The sequence below is a fragment of the Pipra filicauda genome, unplaced genomic scaffold, assembly GCF_003945595.2.
Source record: "Pipra filicauda isolate LSUMZ 115617 unplaced genomic scaffold, ASM394559v2 scaffold41_size5083284_pilon, whole genome shotgun sequence".
NCBI lineage: Eukaryota > Metazoa > Chordata > Aves > Passeriformes > Pipridae > Pipra > Pipra filicauda.
This window is the reverse complement of record NW_024104554.1, coordinates 2,522,478-2,547,201: the sequence shown is the minus strand read 5'-3', so window position 1 is coordinate 2,547,201 and position 24,724 is coordinate 2,522,478. Positions and strand designations below refer to the sequence as shown.

Here is a 24,724-nt window from a genome sequence, read left to right as displayed (position 1 = left end):
AAAAATCACAAAACCGTTAAGGTTGTAAGGGATCTCTGGTCATCATCTAGTCTGATCCTAATGCTCAGAGTAGGATCAACTAGAGCAGATTGCTTAGGACCTTGCCTAGTTGGGTATAACAATCATAGAATCATAGAATCAGCTGGGTTGGAAGGGACCTCTGAGATCATCAAGTCCAACCCTTGATCCACTACCACTGTGGTTACTAGACCATGGCACTAAGTGCCACATCCAGTCTCATCTTAAAAAGCTCCAGGGATGGAGAATCTACCACCTCTCTGGGCAGCCCATTCCAATGCCTGATTACCCTCTCTGTAAAGAATTTCTTCCTAACATCTAACCTAAAACTCCCTTGGCACAGCTTAAGACCACACCCTCTTGTCTTACTGATAGCTGCTTGGGAGAAGAGACCAACCCCCACCCGGCTACAACCTCCTTTCAGGGAGTTGTAGAGAGTGATGAGGTCTCCCCTGAGCCTCCTCTTCTCCAGGCTGAACAACCTCAGTTTCCTCAGCCTCTCCTCACAGGACTTGTGCTCAAGTCTCTTAACCAGCCTTGTTGCTCTTCTCCGGACCTGCTCCAGCACCTCAATATCCTTTCTGAACTGAGGGGCCCAGAGCTGGACACAGCACTCCAGGTGTGGCCTCGCCAGCGCTGAGTAAAGGGAAAGAATCACTTCCCTGGACCTGTTGGCCACACTGTTCCTGATCCAGGCCAGGATGCCATTGGCCTTCTTGGCCACCTGGGCACACTGCTGGCTCATGTTCAGCTTCCTGTCAATCCAAACTCCCAGGTCCCTCTCTGCCTGGCTGCTCTCCAGCCACTCTGCCCCCAGCCCGTAGCACTGCATGGGACTGTTGTGGCCAAAGTGGAGGACCCGGCACTTGGCCTTGTTGAACCTCATCTCGTTGGAATCAGTCCAAGTCTCCAGCCTGTCCAGGTCCCTCTGCAGAGCCCTCCTGCCTTCCAGTTGATCGACACTCCCCCCCAGCTTAATGTCATCTGCAAATTTGCTGATGTTGGACTCAATGCCCTCATCTAAATCATTGCCTGGATCAGGGCTGGACAGTCAACTCCTTGACCAGAGATGCTCAAGGGGACCGCTTGAAAAAGAGTGACTCTTGAAAAAGATATGCCTGCATTTATCAGAACCGAGAGCAACAGAGTGTAAAAGCATTTTAAGAGACTGCTACATACAGAAAATATTATCCAGACTGCCATTCTTACCAACTAGCAGGTGAAAGACTGATGATAACTTCAGGCTAGGAGCTACTATCCATTCCAATAAACCATTCCCCACAAAGCTTACTTGTCCTTTAACTGTTCAGGATGGAGTTTCATAGTTCAGGTCTTCTGGATTCTTTCTGAAGGAGTTGCTCAACTGGCCAAACTGATGAACAAAAGTCTTCATTCTGTATTTGTTTGGGCTAACACAGTGATTCTTGGGTCATGGCTCTGTAAGCCTCAAAAAGACAAAGGCATCTAATTTGTACTTCAGATACTGGGGCAAAATTTGGTTTGTAGTTATGATGCCTCATGGAATGCAAGGTATCATACTCTGCCTACAGATCAGACACTGCTCCAGACTTTGTGTACATAAAACACCAGTTCTGCCCATGAACCTCTGGGTGTCCAAGATGTACTCAGAACAGATGACCAGGCAGTGAGTACAAGCTCCTGTTACAGTAAATGGAAATCAATACACAGGATCTCCAAGAGTAATTAAATTTATTAACCTTGACCTGAATTTCACAATACAAGAAAAGCCACACACACATCGCTCTCAGACAAAACCAAAACCTCCAACCACAAAGTCCCACAGCCAAAACTGTACAAGTAAAACCAAAAAGGTATCAGCTGAAAGCTCAAAACCCCCAAAGCATTGCTAGAAATGGTAGAGATCAGAGGTTTGAATTAAGTCAAGAGAACCTATATGTGTGTGCAAGCAAACAGCACATTCTAGCCCCAAGGGAAATGAGTGGCTATTTAAACATTAACTTCAAACCCCTTTGAGTAGAGATCACTTAGCTGCAGAGAATATTTGGGATTCCCAGATTTGGGATACCAGTTCAGCAACTACCAACAGATTAAAGCCAAAGAAGAAAGAGAGTAATTAACTACAACAAAACATTCCATGGCACCTTAACAGGGTATTGTTTTCCCACTCCCCCTCATTTTTATATGACTTTCCTATTTCCAAAACCATTCAAGCTACACAGGGATATGTAGAAAAGAATGATGCAGTGACATGCAATTACATCGTGCATAGCCCAACAGTTCAGATCATTGTAAGGGTGTATCTAGTACCTAAGAAGGGATGCTCTTGTTCAGGTTGGGAGGAAGAAACAGAAAATGTAACATTCCTGCAACGAGCAAGGTCAGTTTTGCCAAGAGTGATGTAATTCCATTTCACCAAACCAAAGCAAAGCACTGTAGCACTGTTATGAGAATAACAAAACTGATTTTTTTCAAATGAGGGGGAAAAAATAGTGAAATATACAGAATTCTACCTGTGGTGAAAGTACAGTTTTTGTGTACAGAGGAATGGAAAGTCTCCAATTTGACAGTATTTTGCTTTGGGTTCCCAGTCTGCAAGCAGTCCTTATCCTGCAGGCGAAGCTATGATAACAGGCTCTTATAACAGTAGCTAAAGGACATAAAAACAATAAAAGCAAGGACTGCAAGATATGCAGCAGAAAAGTCAGGCTGAAGCTAACCGTCTCATGAAAAACGCTCTTGAAAACAAACACAGAAGCTAACATCTTACAAGATCTTGTGTTTGGTCAAAGAGGATGCCATTCTGCAGATCATTTACAACACCTTTAGTCTTCATACTTCAGACTTAACTGACTCTATCTATGAATTTATAGTCCTTATTTCCAAATAGCACTGTTATTCTATGGCATCCTTTCTTGAGGAAGACATCAAGTAATTTTTCAGCTTCAGATTTCAGAGTAGAATTCACTTGCAACTTATGGCCAGAAAAAGCACTATGCTCTCTTGTCTGAATGACTGGAAGGAGCAGTTTTACACACCTACCTACTCAGACTCAACAAGTTCTGCCTCAATACTGTTAATATACTTCAAAAGACTCTAGAGGTCCTTCAATAAATGGAGGAACGCAGTAGTTCATAGCAGGGTTTTTTTTCCAGTGCTTAATCACCTTTGGCATAAAACACTCACAGCATGTTTGCTACTCACATTTGAAAATCCTGAGTTTTTTCAGTCTTGCACCGTTTTCTTAGTATATTATGGAATCCTATATTACATTGTCTCATCTATATTACATTTCCTGCGAAGATCTCCCTGCAAGTTAGAAACCTTGATTCTGAAGTCTCTTGATCTGGAAGGCAGCCTCTCAGCCTCATACACCTTACTTTCAACTATCTGCCTTCAAGAGATCACTTTTTTTGAACAAAGATTGTTCATCCCATTTCCCCCACAGGCTATTATCACCTGGGTCAGCTGATGTTGAGGAGTGATAGAAGGATTTAGTTGTATCTAAGGTCATATGAATTCTGTGCCTGAACTACTAGGTATCAGCTGTCTACATCTTGTATGGTTGCTAACCAACACATCATGGGGAGCTGCACAAGAAGCTTAGATACTACCATTTTAAATCTAGTGTGTAATACTAACTTCACAATATCAAGGTTTGTCTCAGACACTGAGATTATTCTCACTGAAACAGCATCTAGTAGTGTTCAACAACCCATCAGACATTAAAATTAGATGCTAATTGCCAAATTTTTACTCCTGCCTTATTATTTATTACAGGTTCAAGAACCACAGAGGAAAAAAACTCCAGTTTTGTGCTCTAAGGTAGTAGCTGATAAAATGTGGCTCTATTTATCTTTTTACTTAGCACTAATTTTTATAAAACATGGAAACCCACTTGGTTATTCAAAACTCAGCAATATATAATTCTCCTATCTTTGAGGCAACTTTTGAAGAGCTATATTTAAGTATATAGCACACATCAGCAGGATTCAAAGGTACGAAAATAAAAGAATATAGTGATTACATACCCCACATTTACGTATTCACCTAAATTAAGCAGTTATCACAATGGGAGAGTGATTTACCACTCCAAGATTGACCAGTGTGCATCCAGACCAACACATTTCATAGCAATTGCAGATACAAACCAGTAAGTTATTCACTACATAAAGCAGACATTTATTTTCTCTTCTTAGCTTAGAAGAAACTGATTCAGGTTCACCAAGCACGGTCTCTGTATCAAACTGCAGTTTCAAATCAGTAAGACTGGTGTTACATCTGTCAGCAAATTCTACATGACTGCGTAGTTCAATAAGAATCTGACTAATAGATTGTGCCATCCTGTCTCAACAAAGGTTTTAGAGATCTCTCAGTAGGCCACCTTAATTGCAGCCACAAGCAATCTAGACATCTAATAAACTTGACATGACACAGATGATAAGAAGCTACATAAGCACAATGAGAACATCAGGATTTTGTTCTGGCTGTTCATAACCCCATCTGCCTTGTAGTGAAACCGTGTAAAATGCGTACTGCTACTGCAGTCCCGGGAGTCCTGGAAAAACAGAGCATCTTCACTGTTATTTCAATTTGTGGAGCCTATCATCTTCCACACAACCTAAAAATATATTTCTCATACTGCACCATTATCTTGTTTTTACCTGTCACAATCAAACAGACCTCACTCAAAAGAGCCAAAGATATCTCACACACTTTTACTAAATCTCAACTTTGGTGATTATTATTGTTAGTAGTAGTAATAACTCTGGTTACTCAGAGCTGGGCCATCCGTAAACCACAGTTGCACGAGACTGTGTCAGCAGTGTGCCCTGGCAGCCAGGAGGGCCCACCATGTCCTGGGCCAAACACAAAAAAACCAACTCATTCAGAGTTCAGATTACCGAAGAGAAAAAAACCGCAAATTTTAAAGAGACAGTTTCATATGAGGAGAGGAAGCAAGATAAAATGAAGTTCAGTATACCAGGATTAAAAAAACAAACCATGAAACTGGCAGGTGCTGTATCACTGAGCATAGACAAAAGTCCAACAAGATTGTGCATTATTAAGTGTTATTTAAAAGGAATCTTCATATGCTTATATTATACAAAATATAAATACAACTGAATTTCTACCTAGCCTTCTTCAAGGAGTAAATATATATCACCGTTTGCTGTGATTTCAGTATTTGATTTCAACATAATATCCAGCAACTTCTGCAAGTGTCCCCACATATACATATAACAGAAATCGGTATTATACCAAACATTCCATCAAGACAAAGTTCTGGAAGTTTCAGTGCAACTGAATTTTTATTTTCTTTCATCTGTGGAGTTTTAATTTAAGACATTAGGCAACCCACAGAAATCCAAACTTCTTGAGAACAGTTTTCAACCTTTTGAACTAAACACAACTGAAAAGATAAGAAACCACATATTGCCATAAGAATCTGTGCCGGTTTTGGCTGGGATAGAGTTAATTTTCTTCACAATAGCTGGTATGGGGCTGTGTTTTGGATTTGTGCTGAAAAAAAGGTTGATAATACAGGGATGTTTTCATTATCGCTGAGCAGTGCCAAAGGCCCTTTCTGCTCCTCACCCCACCCACCAGAGAGGAGGCTGGGAGTGCACAAGAAATTGGGAGGGGACACATCTGGGACAGCGACCCCAACTGACCAAAGGAATATTCCATACCATACGTTGTCATACTCGGCATATAAAGCTGGGGGGAAGAAGGAGGAGATATTCAGTGTGATGATGCTTGTCTTTCCAAGTCATTGTTGCATGTGATGGAGCCCTGCTTTCCCGGGGATAACTGAACACCTGCCTGCCCATGGGAAGTAGTGAATTATTTCCTTCTTCTGCTTTGCTTGTGCAGATTTTGTTTTACCTATTAAACTGTCTTTATCTCAACCAAGTGATATAAAAGTGGATTTTCTCACTCAACATACACCTGTTCTTAAATATATCCTCCTAGCATGTTTAAACAGAGTCCCATCTATCACTTGTGGACTACCCTATCTCACTGCAAAGTAGGTAAGAATTGTTACAAAGTAAAATTTCTAAAAAGAAACCGACCTTAAACTAACACTCTCCATCCCCTAAAAAACCCAAGCAACCATGCACACAAAATACAGAACCCTCAGGACCACATTATGTGTAGCTCTGCACATGTGCTCTGTGAGGATGAGCTCCTCTCACAGACTTTCAAAACAGAAAGCCATTGGATGTATAATCTCTGCTTCTTTCATTATCATGCTGGCCTTTCTCATCCTGGCACAACATTGAAGTCAGCAACAAAAAGGGCTAAACATTTCCTTTTCCTCCCTCCATAACAGGTTTTAATGGCACAGTCAAGTACTTTTACTCCAGTGCAACTCCTACATTTAATCACAAAAACCAGATAGTTGTGATTTATTCAACTACAATACAAATAAAATTTATATCTTGGTAAACTGTAATAAATCGTTGGTCACTGAAACCAACACCCCCAATTGTTTAGGGGGAGCAGGCTCTCCCAGAAGAAAAAAAATAGTGTCAGCCATTAAACTCCATTTCTAATTAATATTTCCCTTACTGATAAGCATATGTGAATAAAGACATTGACCTTAAAAAAAAAGGTGCTGATCTTTTTTTCCAGTAAAACCTCAAACTATTTTCTAAAAAATTATGTTGAGTTTAAAAAACAAAAATAAAAAAGTATTTCAAACCCCTCCATATCTCTATTGAGAGATACGTTGCTTTGAAACAATTACAAAAATGAAAATAATGTTGTGTTTTTCTGCAAGAATTAAGTTGTTAAATATCTGATTTGGCCAACAAACCCCCCAAACTAAGGAACTGCAATCTCATTTTAACCCCCATAACAATCCTGCCCCAAGCCATCTGATTCATCAGAAAGAGGTGGAATAGCAGTCCTCGAAGCAATACTCTATTTAAAACCATTTGTTACTGACAACTATTAATCAGCCAGATTTGCTTTCCAGTTTAATCTCTCAAATAGGAAGAATAAGAAGTGTCCTGTAGTACCCCTAGATCATCACACTAACTTTTGTATCACTTCTTACTTGCAGTTATAGTCGACAATGTACACCTCACCTACATCAATATCTTAACTCTGCTCTTCAGTCTATATACAACCCTCCATGACAGTGTTTCTTTGGGGTGGCACAAACTTTCCAGAATCACGACTACTGCTTTAAAGATGCAACTCATGATGTTTAACAGCTACAAATTATGCACTCAGCTGTTCCGGACAGAACAGTCATCTTTTTGGTAATACATATTATGATAACAGTTGTACCTTTAGCCCTGTTATGAATTATTGGTACATAATAACTAAAAAACAAAAAGCACCCCAAAACTCAAAAAAATGCACTTTCTCAGTTAGACCTGCCCCACTTTTTCTGGTAGAATGGAGTGCCTGCACTATGGCTTTCTGCTATTTTCTTCTCACTGACAATCAGATCCACCACCCATAAGCTGCTGACCATCCCATTTATTCTGTATTATGGTCCAGTACAAAATAAAAAGCTTCACTGTTCACTTGTAACGCAGACAGAAGTCTGTCTTCAGCATCTTCAACCTACTTTTACAGACAGGAGTAAAACCAACCTTAAAGAGAAGCATCTAAACCTTCTTTCAGTTTTCATATATGCTATCAGCTGCAGAGGCTGATCAGATCATGCTGTAAACTCTCCCAATTGTGTTATTTCCTCCTGGGTGAGCATGTGGTAACCTTGTATTTCTCATTGTATTTTCTTCTCAATCTTAAGTCATCACTCCTTAGAGTTGCTGAACAAAACATGCATGATTTCTAACTTTACACAGTAAAGACAGTCACTCAGCATGATCATTTCATCTTTCTCTGCCACACTACCAAAACAAGTGGTTCTTTATTTTACCTTTGGTTTTACACAATTTGAGTGCTTTAGAATTTGGATCCCTCGTTTTCAGCTCTAGAGCCATGCATTCATTTACAAGTGCATGAACTCACTCTTCCCAATCCTCTAACTTTCTTCCAGAAGACATCAATTTGTAATTCACATCTCCAAAGTCTCGAAGCAAAACAGCTACTCCTCCATTTATCACAAGAAAGCTGCATCTAAAACACAGAGAACACTACTTTGTATTTATATTTCCTTCAAAATATCACTAGTGACAGTCAGCAAATTGCTCAATCACTAACTCTAGCTGATCTGTCTCAGTCTCAAGTTGTTATCCTCTCATGAAGGATTCCAGTTTCAGGATGCTGGAACTGTCTGAAAACGCAAAAGCCAGCCACAGGATGAGCGTCCAGCTCTACTCAATCCCCCTCAAGAAAGAAATATCACTTACAGAACATCTCTGTTTTTATTATTGCATTCTTCCTGAGCAAAGCCATGTCTTCTAAAACATAAAGATAAACCGAATGGACTGAAGTTTTGCTTGGATAAGCAGAAGGCTTTTATTTTATTCTTTGCAAGCACAGTACCATAGTTATTTCAGAACTGAGCTGATTCACTTTAAATAAGCCAAGTTAAATGGTCACTAACAGCAAGTAAGCACACACGCATGTGCATACTGAGAAAAAAGGTATTATCTTAAAATACTTTGTGATTAAAAAGCAATTTTGATTTGCTACTTCTCCCCCGCGCCCCAGGCAGGACCAGGCGGCAGCAGGACCCTCCGTGGCACGGCGGGTGCGGGGCAGGAGCTCGGGAGTGCTCAGCCCCGGAGGCTCCGCGCACCCACCGCCCCGGCCTTCCCCCTGCCGGGCTCTCCCGGCTTCCCACCGCCCGCTCCCGCTCCGGAACGCGCCCGGGCCGAGGGCAGCCGCGCCCAGGGCTGCCGCCACCGCCGCCCCCGGCTCCCTCCGTGCCCAGCCCCGGGCGCAGCGCGGCAGCCCCGACCCCTCCGCCCCCTCAGCGCGGCCTCACCTTCCCTCCTGCTCTCTGCCATGGCCCCGCGGCCCCGCCGAGCCGCCCGCCCCGCCCCCCGCAGCCCCCGTCAGCCTTCCTTCCCGTTGGCTGCCGAGCCTGTCCGTCAGGGCATCGGCGCGGCGCCATTGGCGGAGGCTGCGTCGGGGCGTGCCAGCGCTGCGGGTGGCCCCGCCCCCTCTCGCCCGGCGCAATGCGCGCGGGCTCCGGCAGGGGGCGCGCGGCTGCGCAGAGCCGGCGGGGGCGCCCTTGCCGCGCGCGCGGGAGCGAGGGCGGGGGTGCGCGCGGGGCGCGCGGGTTGGGGGGGCGCGCGGGGAGCGGCGCGCGGCGGGCGGGCGGGCGGCGCGCGGCGGCCCCGGCGGGTGAGCGGCGCCGGGGGGACGCTGGGCGCGCGCCGCGGCTCCCGCTCCCGGCGCCTCCTCAGCCCCGACCCGCCGCAGCCCGCACCCGCCGCGTTAATAATGCACTAGAATGTCAGCGCTGAAAAAGGTAGGGAGGGAGGGGACGGGACGGGAAGGGAAGGGGCCGCCGTCGGGGCGGCGGGCGCGCCGGGCTCCCCGCGGGGCGCCTCCGCCCAGGCAGCGGCGGGAGCCGGGGGTGCGGGTGCCGCGGGTCCGCGCTGGCACCGCCACCGTCGGGCACGGGAGCCCGGGCGGCGGGGCGAGGGCGCGCCGGCCGCGCCGTCGGTGGGGCTGTCATCCCCCTCCCCGGTGCTTTCCGGCGACGCGCTGGCCGGGCGGGGGTCGCCGTGGCGGGTGGGGGTCTCGCGTCGGCACAGCCCAGGCAGAACGGCTGCGCGGCGGGGTGCCCGGAGTCGGAGCGGGGGGGACGGGGGAGGGACGGCGTACGGACCCTCCGTGCAGCCGGTCTGGCGAGGGGGGCGGCGGGACCGGGGATGCCGCCCGGGGAACCGCAGTACCGGCGGCGATTTAAATTTTGGCAGCGCAGGATCCTCGGGACTGCCCCGCGAGGAGGAGTCGGGCAGCCGGGGGTGCCGGCGGACCGCCGCCCGCACCGCTCCCCCCTGTCCTTTCCCGGCCGCCGCGCCGGGGAGGGTGCGGGTACGTCGGAGGGGCCGCGCTGCTCCTCCCGGTTTGTCCCAGTCCTCCGAGGTGCGTCCCGCCCGTTCCCCGCACGTCCGCCTCGCCGCGGTGCGGGGGGCTCGGCGCGGCTGGAGGAGCCCGCGGGCGCGCAGCCCGAGCGCAGGGGTGGGCGCCGGGCGCATCTGCCGCGCTGCCCTCGGTCACAGGGGCGATCGCCGGTGGCTCTCGCCGCGGGGAGGGCGGCGTTCGCGGGCAGGTTGGCTGAGCGTCTTCGCGGTCCTTTGAAACACCGTCTGCCGGAGAAATGAAACGATGACCCCGCATCATACGGGAGCGCAGCGAGCCCCAGCCCGCCTCGCCTCCCGGAGCGGAACTGGCAAAGCCGCCACCTCGGGCGGGCGGTCCCCGCCGGCCCGGCCCGGTGCGATGCGGTGGGGCCGGTGCGGGTCGGTCCTGGGGAGGGGAGCGGGGAGAGCCCTCCGGCCAGCAGGAAGTGCAGAAAAGGGGCTTTCTCTTACGGCCCCGCTTTCTGTCGCCTTCGTAACCTAGTTCCTGCCGCTGCTGGTGCCCCAGTTCTACCAGCGGTGCCAGTGCTGTACAGCTTGGCGTTTAGCCATAAATCCGTATATAAGTGCTTCGGCCTCAACTTCCCTCAAACTTATGAAGGTTTCTAATTTGCAGTGACAATCTATTGCTTGTTTCCGACTGTGCTTCTTTACGGCACAGGCTTACACAGGCTTAATGTGCCTTGGGAGCAGGTGATAGTTGAATCTCTTCCAAATTAAAGCCCTGAGAAGGTGACCAAGTGTTCCTGTCACTCTAGGTGGTGTGAGCCCAAGAACAAGGCTGTGAAACTCAAGTGCCCTTCTCAGTGCTGGAGTGTTTGGTGACTATTTCTCTCTGCTTCAGGGTAGCATCACAAGCGGAGCACTATTTTCAACACTAGATACCTCTAACCATTAAGTAGTAGATGACTGGAAGTGGGCATCCTGTGACAAGCAAGGGGCACCTCAATGTGACTGAGTGCAGATCCAAGTGCAGACGACAGAGAAATGTCGTGTGGGGTCTTAGTAACTGAATGCTTTTTACTCCGGGATGTGTCAAGGGAGTATACTGGTTGTACTGGACGTTTTAAAAAGCCACTCTGGGGTAGAGCAGGGGATGGTACTATTTTATAATGCAGATGTGTTTGAGGTATCATCAGCCTTTCATGTTTGTGACTAGTTGCATTTTCATCTTTGTGTTTTATCTGGAAAACAGGTAAAATAGGAAGAGAAGCAAGTTTTATATTTCTGTGCTTTCAGCAGTATAGCAATACTTTCAAGTCATTTCCAGATGGTTTGCACAAAACACCTTCTTTCAAAACTGCAAGTTTTAATTTTACTGTGTGTAGCTATTTTTACAGTGCCAACCAGATCTTATAATTTATATTTGAAAGGTTGTTCCCTCCCCCATCATTTTGCATGCTTTTCAAAATGTCTGGTATGTGGTTAAAATGGACTCAGACAATGTTTAATAGTTTTATGAATTATAGTGTTATGCATTGGAGATTTAATTCTGAGTGCTTTAGGCAGACCCTCTGTGATCTGACATAATATTCCTAAGTTAAAGAATGCATTTATTATGCCTTTGTTCAGTTACACATGAACTAAAAACTAGGATTATCAAATAAATTCATTGATTCTAATTTAGATTATTTTTAGCTTTTTGTTTTAGTACTATAAATTGCTATTTGCATTTAGTTACTCATATATCTAGTTTGCACTAGAACAGTATAGGGCATACTTCTTTATTAACTTTTTAGAATTTCTAGTCCCTCTGAAATGAATTCAAATTTCTGGTGCAAGTTGAAGTTACACTTAGAGTGAAGTCATAAGTCCTTTAAACTAGCATTAAACAACCAGGAAACATAGACTGCTCTTGACAGAGGTGTTGAGGAGACTGTGTTTTGTCCATGTACCACATAAAACCACACAGTCAAATCCAAGACAAATCCAGGGTAATGTTCCTAATGACTTAATGGGATCGGGATTTCACATTTGTGTAGGTCAAAGTCCCACCAGTATTAATGGTGATACTGTTGGCAAGACCAAGCTGTTGAAACAAAACATTACCAAAGCAAGACAAAAATGTCAAGGTCTATTATGGCAAACTAGAAATTATATTCTAAATGAATTTCAGTATATGAAGCAAGTTACTTCAATAGTAATTGGTAGATGTGATGGGATAAATGTATCCCTGAATACAAAATTCATACCTGATCCTGAGGAAAGCTTGGATATTCAGGTTCCACTGTGACTCACTGCCAGGCAGCGTCCTGCCCAGGGAGTACCCCCTGCAAGCTCTCCTGAACATTGCGTGTCCTGGTCCAGTCAGCATGTCACAGTTACAAAAGGGTTCTAATAGCAGATGTTCTAATAGGAAATATTCATAGACGCAGTCTGGATGACTGAATTTCAGCTTGATTGTGAGCTTTGCCTGTCTAAATTACAGACAATGGAGTAATTATTGGAATACTTTTTGTATGCCTTAACAAAGATGGTAAAATGTTATTTTACACGTACCTTTGGCAAGAACTTTTTTCCTATTTGTAATTACACATAGTCAAAGCAATTTTCTTGTATATCTATGATAATCTATGAGAAGTTTTAGTAGTAAAAAGAACATAACCCCTAAAATAACGCCCCGTTTTTTTATGAGGTATACCTTTGGGGACCCTTTGAATCTGCAACAAAGAAAAACAGCTGCTTCGGTTCTAATCCATGAACAAGACAAGTCTTATTTGCTGCTGCAGTTAATCAGTACAGTGAATTTGTTTATCTAACCATGCATGGTGAACAAGAGGACCACTAATGCAGAAAGTTAGTGTTAGTCTATCAAGACTTTCAGTTCTTAGAAATGTGTTATATGGGCTTCATATAAAATCTTGTTGATTTGAAAATGTTCTGTTTGCTAAATGGGTAGTTTTGTTTTTATAGCTACAGTAAAAAAATTATATACATATTAGTTCAGTTTGCCTTGAGAAAATTCATAGTCATCCACGAACCATATGGCTTTCTTACCTCTAGTAAAGAAATAGCTCTTTGCATGGCAGATACAGTATGTCAACAGCTATAATCAAATATAAGTAGCAGTGGGCATGGATGAATCAGAATCTGTTTTAAAGCAGACCTGTTGGAGACCACAACTTCTCATATTTCAGTCCGTATATATCTCCATTATAGAATTATATTTCCCGGAACAGATTATAGTTCACCACATCTACTTTCTGTTGGAGAGGCCAAAATGATTCATTAAAGTAAAATAACTACTCTTCCCATGATATTTATTTAGGAAATGTCAAGTAGCAGTTTATTCATTTAGTACATGCTCAGTTATGATGAGAGGATGGAAATGATTGCAGTTAGATTTCTCAATCAGTGTTTCCACACATGCATATATATTTGGTCTCACTTTGCTTTTATCTGTTTCTTACTGTACTTTCTTAAATACTTCTTTTGTGCATAAAATTTACTTATCTTCCATGCATTTTCATTCCACATTTGTCACATTTCTCTGTCCTTGCTAGTTTTGAAAATGATCAGCAAATAGCTTCCAATATGGCATTGGCCTTAAGCCCTCTAAATTTTTTTCTGGTTCTATAAGTATGTATTCTTATGATCTAAAAAGACTTTCCACTTTTGATAGTAAAAATACATCAGCAGTTAGCAGACATACATGAGGTATACCACGGATGAAGACTTTCATCTCACAAAGGGAATCAGTGTCTGTTATCTTCAGTAGATGCTGCAACCACTGTGTGTAGATAAAGTAGATAAACTGACAGTAATGGAACATGTCAAAAATATGACCAAATACATACATAAATCCAATAAGACAGAAATCAGTAGTTTAGAGATTCAGACTGTACATATGCACAAATAGCAGAAAGAGCTAAAGCATAAACCAGGGCTTTCTATATCTCCCTGTCTTGGGTCCTTCATAGCTGCTTCTTCTCCACTCAAAATCCTTCCACCACTCTCAATTTTGCATCTTCCATCTTAAATATTCTCTTTAAAAAGTGAATTTGTTATGTCAGAGGAAAGAAGAACATCTTAGGGTTGTCAGATTGACCTGAGCTCAGTCTCAACACAAAAAGTTCTTGCAAGTCAAAGTTTATTCTAGGAAATGTAAAATCTTAATAATGATGTTGAAAGCAGTTAGGAAAGTGTAAAACTAAGACACACAAAGTTAGGGAGAAATTGAACACCACTCTTGTGTAGTGGTCATTTAAGGTGTTTCTGATACATATTTCATCTTGGAAGCTGAGAGGCTGCTCAAGCAGTGTTCAGCCTCTGAAGTGCTGCCTTTCAGAAGGAACAGCTCCTCTGCATTGCCCTGGAGGGGCAGCAGGTCAGTACTGAGAATAACAATTCAAAATATTTTTTATTATCTTTCTTCTTTAATTTAGGGGATACTGTATTTTCAATAATCCCTAAGGTGTGGGGAGAATGCAAATTAATTGTTTAAGCTTGTCCAGAATCTAATTTCCCTTAGCATGCCAGGTTTTTCTAATGCATTGATTTCCTACATGAAATTTATTTTTCTGCACTGGAGGTCAACTACATTAGTTTCCTCTGATTCTTTGCTTCTTGACAGTATGACTTGTAATGTGAAACTTTTAAATACCTTAATAATGTTATGCAAATTAGATACCATAAGATATCTCCAAAGTCTCCAGCAATTCTCCTTCTTTCGTAACTGGATAGACTGGTGACTTTTCATAGAAAACATACAAGATATTATTAATGATGCGGATAATCAACTTAGCCTTAGCCTTAAAGGAAACTTCGTCCAAACCATTTCACTCTTTTGTGTCATTTTTAGAGCTCGTGCAGCTGCAGAAATATAGAAGAAGGCTATTGTATTATTCTGTGCTTTATTGGCAATGAGGAGTAGAACGAACTTCCCAGCTTTCACACCTGCCTTCCAGTTTCACAAGTAGCCTATAAAAATAACCTGAACAAATCGCTTCAATTGCCACAAGTGGGAGGTTATTTTTTAACCTCTTTTTTCCCCCCCCTGAATGGCAGACAGTAGTGAGAGAATCTCAAGTAGTTACTACTCCTTTTATTTCTTATAAGGATAAAACCCAGAGGATCTTCCACCTTCACTTCCTTATTGATTTACGACTTAATGAGTCATTGGGATGTAAAGCTACAGAGCATAAACGCTCTTATCCTATCGAATTTGTCTAAACAGAGTCCAAGTAAGATAAAAGACAACACTTTTGCTTCATTCATGCAGAGTGAAAGTCTTTCCAAAGAGCATCAGTGTAAGGCGACCTTTATCCTCTGTGCAACAGCAGATTTCACTTAAATGAACAAATATATTCTTTAGTTTTAGAGTTTGATAACAATTATCTTCCCTGATGAGCAGAAAGGAGGACAAAGCTTGCTTTTATTCCTTTGATTTACTTCCCTTGATAGTGCAGCCTTTCAAATCCTGCGTAGTTGAAGCTACAAGAAGAATCTGGGCCTTTTTTTGATGCTAGAAAAGGAAATGAAAAAGCACAACCAAGTGTCTTGAAGAGTGTGTCTGTCTGAATTCTTTTTCATACCTTTAACCAGGCTTCCTCATGATAATGCAACGTAGAGGTAATAATATGTAGACTTAATAATGTTAATTTTTTTTTAATTGGGCTGTGAAAACCATCACAGCAAGAAGATGTTGTGTATCAGTAAGAACTATTAATATCCTCTAGCTGGGAGGACGATGGGCTCCCATTCGTAAGAATGACATGAACTTCACCTTCCCTCTGGAGGAGACTTCAAGCCCTTCTGATGTTTCCAGCCCTTTCTGGCTGCAGGACATGAAACTGATCTTTTCTTTGATGGCAACTTGTGGCTTTGTTATGCAGCATCTGGCCTGGTTTTTGGCTATTTTGGGATTATCCATGCCATAATGTTTTACTTAAAGGTAAGAAATTAAAAAAATATGATTAAGTGTTCCTGTTATGCATTTTATGCAGATAATTTCATTTTTATTTGAGTCCGAGGTTTTGATCTCACTCATTTGAGGGTATGTTTACAAATAGTGTCATTTAGGAATAGCTACTATTTATACCACAAATGTCCAAAATTATTTTTCAGAGCTAGATAACTTACTGGATCTAAGAGAATACCTTCAATATTTAAGAGAATAATTTTAAAATAACTATAATGATTTTTTTTCTTAGTAGCTTAGCAGTAATTTAAATTTATTATTTTCCTTTCTGCAATCCAAATGGATAAACAGGATTGCTGGGTTTTTTCCCCTCAGTTTTAGTAGATTGAGAAATCAAAATGTTACACATAGGCTAGGCATAGCTCCTTCACAAGACAGTTTATTTAAACTGCAATTTACTACAGTTTGTAGACCAGAGCAATTTTGTCACAAGGTCCTGCAGTTTATCGAATTATATGCAGAAAAGGCTGCAAATATGAAAATGCAGCATTACTTTTGCTTTCAGTCCTGAAATACATTGAATTCTTAGAGTCTCCCATGTCCATCCATGTCAGCTTTTATTCATTATGCAAGAGGTGAGTATAGCAAGTGAAGTATTTCAAAAGAAATTATTTTTATGAAGTTGAAAAGGGATGTAATTAGTTATGATATTGTGTAGTGGTAGATAATTTGATAACAGTTTTCTTAAATGGTAATTTGTAATGTACTACTCAAAAATCTTAACATAAATGACACTTCTAAAGGCAAAAACTTGTCTCTTAGTTTTCAGCCTCATTCCTCCTTTAGTAAAGTGATGCATTCTTATATTGTGCTGACCTTTCTCACAAAAACTTGAACTATCTACACTGCAAGGTTTCAACTATAATGAGATATAGAAAGTTATGTATTACTTTATGAATTCAAAGGCACATAGTGACCTTTGAAAATAAGGAAATAGATGACCAAAGTATTACAATAGATCTAAATAGTTAAATTAATTATTTTGAAGTTATGTTATTTTTCTTTTCAAATTCAGAACTGATAGATTAATTTTGGATGTGTACCAGAGTTTTTCTCTTTCTCCCCTCTATAAATGTTTCTCTACAGCTAAAATAACTTGTTAAAGGTTAGGGAAATAAGTCAAACTATTCTTATGACCACCAATAAAATACCTCTTATAGTAATGTGTGTTCATTCTTGAGGTCATTTATAGTGCAGTTAATGTTCTTTTATATTGTTTCATTTTGAGTTATCTTTTTTATGTACATTTTTTTCTTAATTATTGTATTTCAAAATACCTTTTTTCTTTATGGTGCTTTTTGATACTGTGTATTCCTTAGTAAATGTCTCATCTGATTTATTAATATTTTTAACATGTACTGTGCTTATGATTTAGAGCAGGGTGGAAGTCATTCCAATGCTCTTTGTCATGGATAAGTTATGCAGCACACTTCCTTTGCTAACCAGTGTCGGGTTTCTGATCAATTCCCTGGGATACTTCGATTTCTTTTTACTTTCTAAAATTGCTGTTCTAAAAATGATGCAGAAAAAGCAAAATATGAAGCTGAGAAGCGCAGTGTATGCCAGGCTGTCGTGGGTTTGACACAGGCTGTAGAATAATGCTTTGATCAATAAAGCAGAAAAGTTTTTCCTATATAACTAACACATTCAGATGGCATTCTCATTCAAGAGCTTTCCTGGCATCTGTTTGTGAGTAACCTTCTATTTAGTTGCACTCCCAAGTAATGTAATAAATTTTATTTTTCTTTTAATATTTCTAGAAAGATAACAAATGCCTTTTCCAGACTTCCTTTAATAAAATATTTTCTCTGCATTAATTAAATTCTTTAAACTGCATTCCATTTTTTTAAAATCTTTGTGATATGCTTCCTAACTTGATGGAATCTTGTTTAAAATGTTCTGACAAACGTCCATTTGTTACTTCACAGCATGTACATGGACACTGAAACTTAACAAACTAGTGTGATGCCTGAGAATCACAAGAATGTGTGAAGCCTTACGTTCTGGTTACAGCCTGGAAATGAAATGTAACATTTTGCTTCACTGCTTGAATAATCAGTGCTCTAGGTACAGCTTGCTGTGTTAACATTTGTGTTTTCCTGCAATTCATAACACAGTCTATCAGCTGAAGAGTGAGCAGACACAGGAGCAAGCCCAGGTTAACATTGGAAAAAAGGGAGAGTGTTGTGGAGGGGTTTAGGGAAGCATGTGATACTGCTTGGCACCAGAAGAAAAGGAGACAAATAATCAGGGATATAGATGCAAGTGTCTGAATATAACAGTGAAGAGATCCTAATGGGGCAGTACGGGGGATGACTATTTTGGTTGTCTCGTTCCAGTTACATGGAAGAGGCAGGAACAAGCTGCATAACATCTCTTTCCTGAGGCATCATGCACATTTTGTGAACTGCATCATGCAAGATTAACAGGCTTAAATGTTTTCATATGTACAAGATAAAATTGCACAGACTATAGATAAACAGACATCAGCATTGAATAATGCATCTCGATATGTAAAAATGTGTAGAAGGGGCTCAGCTGATACGAGGTAGCTGCCAGGCTCTGTTTGTACTGTTCTTTGCTTGGAAAAAAGATTGCCCACAAAATAGGGTAACTTATAATAAAAAAAACAAGAAGATGTTTACTGCAAGAAAAAAATACTAATTTCAGTTGCATAATTCCACATAATTATGAATAAAATTTGCCTCTCTTTTTCAACATCTTTCATGCGGCTGGTCCAAGTTACCATAAAGAAATATCTTAATCGTTATTACACTGAAATTTGCCACAAAAGCTGTGTTCCTTTTGACCAATGGAATAAATTTTTCTTATGTTTCTGATTTTAGAGCACAAGAAGCAAAGTATTCTTGGCAGCCAGGCTCTTCCTGTGTGAATTCGCTTCTGAAAGACATCAATGTGATCATTAGTCTTGCTGCTTTCTTTTTTTTTTGAGCAAAACATAAAAACTTGCAGCCTTGTCCACCCTTTGTAAATATGTCCAGCTTTTGTAATCACTACCACTGGTGAAATATCATCTGAAAGATTTGCAAGAACTACAGAAATAAACAACAATGTATATGCATGGAAGATGTCTCCATTAGGAAGGAATGATGGGTATACTGAAATATTTTTCCATAAAAACTTCTCAGTGCATTTCCTTTAAAACTGTATCCATGAAAATTTACTTGAACTGTCCAGTACTACTGTTTCTTTGGCTGTGGTTATTAATCCTGTGTAGTTTGATCTAGAGGATTTCCTGATATTCTTTTTAATTGATTGATTTTTCATGTATTGTTTTAACACAAATCTGTTTCAACCTATATACCTTCTAGAAAAATTGATTGTATATATAAACAACAACTTGTGATTACACTCAAGCATTTATATATGTTCCACAAAGGAGAATGGAGAAAGAGGTAAGATTGCAGACCAAACAGTAACTTTTCAACATCTTTAGTATCCTTAGATTTCACAGAAATTTTAAGAGTAATTTAAATATTTCCACTGGAAAAAAAAAAAAAGCTAAAAGAAGTGATTAAAGTATAATAAAACAAAAAAAGTAGAAAGTCAGAAGATAATATAGAATTTATGATACTGAGCAATAGTGAATTAGTATTCATATAGTCATTATGAAAATGACACTAATTGCCTGTGTGCAAATTTAAGCTGTTAGTTGCTCAGACTTCAGCTTATTTGTATCTAGGTTTCACAAATTAGTGTATTTCCTGGTGAAAAGCAGCCATCTGATATATTGGAAATGTTTTAATTCATCTGTTTGGGTTATGGTTGATCAAGAAAGGCTTTGCTACTGAACTCAGACCCAGTTTTTAGGTGCCAGCTGGTAAAGCCATCCCTAAGCACACACCTTGCTGTAAGCAGGGGTTTAGGTTTTAGCATCACATTTTCAGTTCTTTTCACTGTAGCCTTCCACAGAAGGAAGGCTTAAATGTATTAACTCTTTGAGCAAAATGTGCTTAAAAAAAAAGAAATCACCCAATTTTGAAAGAGCTAGTATGGCCATTTTCAAGTCTCAAAGATCAAAAACTGCCTACAAGAAAAACTGTATTTTTGGCTTCTCTGTGTTGTTTATGAGCAAATAATCCATGTTCCAATTTTTTTTGTAATGGAAAACTAGAAAACAACATTTTCTTTCTGTTCTTGCTTCTGTCAGAAAAGTAGCCAAATGCCCCAGGATACTGGGCTGGGACATATGCTTTACTGATGGCTGAAGAGAGAGCATCACCAAGTTATTTTCCCCAGATTTTGCCGTCCCCTTTGTTTGACAGTCTCCCCTTCCATCAGTGACCACTGGAGGTGTGCCAGGTGCCTGAGACCAACAGAACATCCCATGGGATGCCATAGCAGCACTTGCCCTGCCTCTGAATTGCTGGTGAACATTATCTCCTTTGGGGCTTGTGGCCAACTGTAAATTACCTGCAAGAGGGCAAATCCATTTTTCTGTGATGTCATTGAGTTGTCCATCTCTCTGAACTTGCTGTGAGCTGCTGCAGTCACTGGCATGATGGGAATTACTGGAGTATTTTGGACCATTCCTCTGCTGGCATCAGAGAAACCTGAAGGATGTGCCTGGAAGGGAAGGGGCACTTGAAGATCTCTGCCTTCTCCATCCAAGATGATGTCTTCAGGCCATAGTAATGCTGAGCAGCATATCACATTTTGCTATCAAATCACAATTACAAGCTTGAAGGCTTGTCCCCATGGCTGGGACACTGACCTCCCTGCAGGTTGCAGCGTTTGGGAAAAGCGCAGTCAGCAATCCTCTCTGCTCCTCTCCAGTAAAGACCGAGAAGGGGGACAGATTTAGTGTTTGTCCTGAACAGGGCTGCATGTGCTTTTCCATCATTTTTAGAAATTTCCTTTGGAAGAGCTGACAGTGCATGATCTATTTTAAATATGCTTCAGAAGATAAAATTATTTCTGGTCTAAGTGAAATCAATAAGCAGTTTTAAATATAAGATATGGTTTAAATAAGCTAAAAAATATCCAGTGACCCTCTGTATATATTGGATGTGTCAGGCCTGCTATGACAACCTTTATTAGCTAATTAATAGCCCCTTACTAAGCAGCTTACTAAAACCAACAAACCTCACTCTGAAGTCCTTCAAAGGCATGAGTAGTAAAGGTGCAGGTGTGGTGTTGCCTGCTTTATCCTGGGGTACCTGTTCCTCAAAGTCCTGGACCTTGTTCTCTCTGGCTTCTCCTTGTGTGCATCAGGAAGTTTTCCCAAGGCTGGTCTGTGTAGCCCATCACAAAGTCAGGTGCTGGTAAATCCCAGTTTACAACTTCCTCGTCTGTGCTGTTACAAACTCCTCTGTCCTGGCACTGCACGCCTGAGCTCCACACTGAGGTGTATAAAGTGACACTCCTGCTTTGCCTTGTGGAAATCACCCTTCCTCTGTCCCTGCTCTCACAGTCAAAGCTCTCAGAGTGGATTGGATGTTCCAAACAGAGAAGCATTCTTAAGTTCCTTATAAAAATTAATGTAGCTCTCCCATGCTAGCATTTTCCCCCTTAGTGCCCTCTCTTGGCTGTCTTCTTGCCTACCATTATAATTCTGATGTTGGTACTTTCATTTGCTATATTGCATATTTTCTGAAATAAATAAGAACATTGCTTACATTTGTGAATAATACTGGTCCCATATGTATGCTACTGGGAACTGTTGCCTAGCAAATTCTGTGACTCCTGATAAAATATGTTAGTTCCTTTTCATAACTTACACTTGTTATTTCTCACAGTATTTGATATATTTTACATGCTTTTGTGATCCTGACTTTAAAGGAAAGTGAAGTGGTAGTCAGGTGGACTCATGTACTCAGCTCTTTCTTTGAGACTTTTGTTTCTAGATATGAGGTTAAACTCATTAAATGTGCACATTGTAGCTGCCTCTATTGGGGCAGTAACTAGTGGTTACTGGAATTTCTTGGTTCCCTTGATGTGGTGAGTGGAGTGGAGTGGTGTGGACAGCCCTAAGGGGTGATGCAGTCTTGCCTTAAGGCAGGTTAGCTGCATCACACCTGGGAAGTGCTGCTTTTTTCAACACCAGAGCCTGGGATGACTGGCTCAGATGTGGATTTCTATCATAAAGGATGTATATCCAGGTATGGTGAATTCTGTCAGGGAAATCTGCAGGTAGCCTCCTTTTTCATACAGTCCAGTAGAATTTTGTTATACTGTTAAACAGGTCTTTGAAGAATGAACCTGTTGATTGTAGTTTCTCACTCTTGCTAAAGATGCTTTTAAAATAAGCATTTGTGCATAAATACATCAGAAATAACTGATTTTTTATTAATGTAAGGCTGCAATTGAACCATCTATTCTCATACCTTGAGTTCTGCAGAAGGTTAAAAATTGTATCATAACACTGAATGAACTTTGAGTTGTATGTCCTGTCTCATGCACACTTTTTTTTTTCATAGCAGAAGAAGTCTGATTTAGCTGCACACAGGAGAAAGTCTTTTCTCTCTCTTTTTTTTTCTATTTTTTTTTATTTAAATCAATAGAGACATTTTTTACCAGATCTTCTGAAATACTTACTGATTCTATTCCTTGCTCAGCAACAGATTAAGAAAAAGGCTGGTTTCAAGCCTAATTGAAACATTCCAATAATAGCATTTGTTGTTAATGAATCTATTTCTTATGAGTACATGACATGCTCCTTCTTTCTTGTGATAGAAGCTTTAAATGTTAGTAGCCAGGAAGTGCCAGCATTTGATTGCTGCCTGTACTTAAGTACATAAAAATATCAGAGGCATAAAATATTTTGGCATAAAAAAATCCCCAAATGGGTAGAGAAATAGGGTGCAGTTAAGGAGTATAAGTCAGAGGCAGAAGTGTCTGCTTGGAATACTTGATATAGCCTTTGCTTCAGGTATTGCTAAGGGAAGTTTAGCAGTCCCATAAGAAATGTGTTGGTGTTCCCTCACCTACGTTCAAGCTACGTTTGAACTGGGAGCTTTGATCTCTAAGTTGGTCCTTGTTACATGAAGATTTACCATTTCCAGATAATTGTGGTGCTGGTTTCAAGATGCTAAAAAGTGGAAGGTCCCACAGTGACATGGTAATGCTGGCTCCATCCATAGTGTTCTTGGAATGGATGTGTCCTCTATTTTCTTGGCTCATCTGCTGTCGGTTTCTGGAGTGGCAACACTGTACTGTGCTGCATTTAACTTATCCCAGAGTTAAAATAACAAAACAAATAAAATGTGACAAAATCTTTTAGAAGAACAATTGTTGTGCATTTTATTCCGGATGAACTTCTTGAGAGTTAAATCTGCTGCTGACCATTAAAGAGAAAATTGCCATTACAACTGGATATTTAGTTAAATTTATACTTCCATAATTCTGTTAGCGTAAAAGGGATAAGTTGTCAGTATACATTATGCACATCATTATACACATACCCATTATCTTTGTCAGTAGCAGATATATCTGACAAATTTCAATGTTTTTAAAAATTATTTTAAATAAATGAAGCTGTTATTGCTGGGGTTTAAAAGGTGTAAAGCTCTGTTTTACCAAGCTGCACACATAGCTATTTTTAGAAGTGATAACAAAGTTTCTCTCAAACTGAGTCAATGTTAATAGGTTTCAATTGAGAAAGCTTGGAATGATTCAGAGTAAGACTTCAATTTCTTTATATGTAAAAGTAAAAAAAAAAAATATGCAAAAAATTCTATAATTGGTTACTTGTAATACCTAAAAAAAGCCTTAATAGATATTGGCATTGCTCCATATGAAACTTCTCTAAGTCATCCTAGTCCTACTGAGTTCAGCATCCTAAATAGGCATATGTTCATGCATTAAATAAACAGCTCCTCTGTTGTCCTTTAAGCATGAAATCAAATCATGGTTCTTTAGTCCAACTTTTGTGGTTCTTTATTCTAAAGACTTTACAATGGATCTCTAAATACTTTTATTATTAGAAATTAGGCATTTTTTGTTCCTCCAAAGAGCCTGTATGCTTTGTGTTTGAGCTGCATGGGTAGGTTATATTTTTTGTGTCCAACTTACTTCTAAAGTGTTTTCTGTTGCTTTAGATTATTGAATAGTTAACTTAGCCTATTTCTGCAGGGCACCAAGGAAAAAGAAGAGAACTGTTCAATACAGATATGGCTATTCTCCCTCTACTCCTCATCAACGCTGTTCTTATAATTTGTATTTTAATACTGTGCAGACATGTAAAACATTCACAATTTTTATTCATAAAATAGGAGAAAGAAGTAATTTATAAATTACCTATACATGGATGTCTTGCATATCTATCAATCATGTTTAAGCATAGATAAATATTAGTTTGTAGGGAAGAAGGCTGTAAACTTTTTTCATCTGTACATTGGTAGCCTGTGTGCATTGTTACCATTCAGGCAGCAAATTCTTTGGTTAAAATGTTTCACTGCACTTCTGTATAAAGCTTGTATGCAAGGTGTGTTGGTGTTTTCAACCAAGCTGTTAAACACCACTGCCAACTGGGGGTGTAAGCATCCCTGTCTTTGCTTCTATCAGACTTCTTTTCACTTCTCTGTAAGCTTAAGGGGTTAATTAAAAAAAATTGCATTCTTTATGACCTATTGCTTAATCAGCTCTACAGTCTAGCTACAAACTCTTAGTTTATGTCAGAATCTAAAGATGATATTCAGTTTGAGATTAAGATACCTAAATGTAATTTTCTGCCTTCACTCAGACATTTAATGCCTTTTCAGAAGCCCTTATTTATTCCATGTCACTCTCAGCTACTGCACTAAAGGATGCCAGTCCTTCT

General features: G+C 40.8%; 2 protein-coding genes and 1 long non-coding RNA gene across 13 annotated transcripts in view; 2 read left to right on the top strand and 1 right to left on the bottom strand.

Annotated features, from left to right (window-relative positions):
- Positions 1-8,544, bottom strand: part of ERICH1 (glutamate rich 1) — a 93,025-nt gene extending 84,481 nt beyond the window's left edge. For 2 of the 4 annotated variants that reach the window (XR_005565095.1, XM_039385560.1), the window contains exon 1: positions 7,901-8,200. Coding sequence is in view for 3 of the 4 variants with exons in the window: in XM_039385560.1 (XP_039241494.1) it covers positions 7,901-7,964 (64 nt within the window). In the remaining variant the exon portion in view is untranslated. Of the gene's footprint in view, positions 1-7,900 lie in introns of all 4 variants that reach the window. The other 2 variants (XM_039385559.1, XM_027744805.2) reach the window with 2 other exon arrangements.
- Positions 8,545-9,287: 743 nt separating this feature from the next.
- DLGAP2 (DLG associated protein 2) overlaps positions 9,288-24,724 on the top strand; it is a 449,538-nt gene continuing 434,101 nt past the window's right edge. For 5 of the 8 annotated variants that reach the window (XM_039385548.1, XM_039385553.1, XM_039385551.1 and 2 more), the window contains exon 1: positions 9,289-9,403. In XM_039385548.1, coding sequence (XP_039241482.1) covers positions 9,386-9,403 — 18 coding nt within the window. In that variant the 5' untranslated portion in view covers positions 9,289-9,385. Of the gene's footprint in view, positions 9,404-24,724 lie in introns of all 8 variants that reach the window. The other 3 variants (XM_027744792.2, XM_039385550.1, XM_039385558.1) reach the window with 2 other exon arrangements.
- On the top strand, positions 11,643-21,593 carry LOC114000474. Its single transcript, XR_003545229.2, has 2 exons — positions 11,643-15,915; positions 18,789-21,593. It is a non-coding gene; the product is annotated as an uncharacterized LOC114000474 (long non-coding RNA).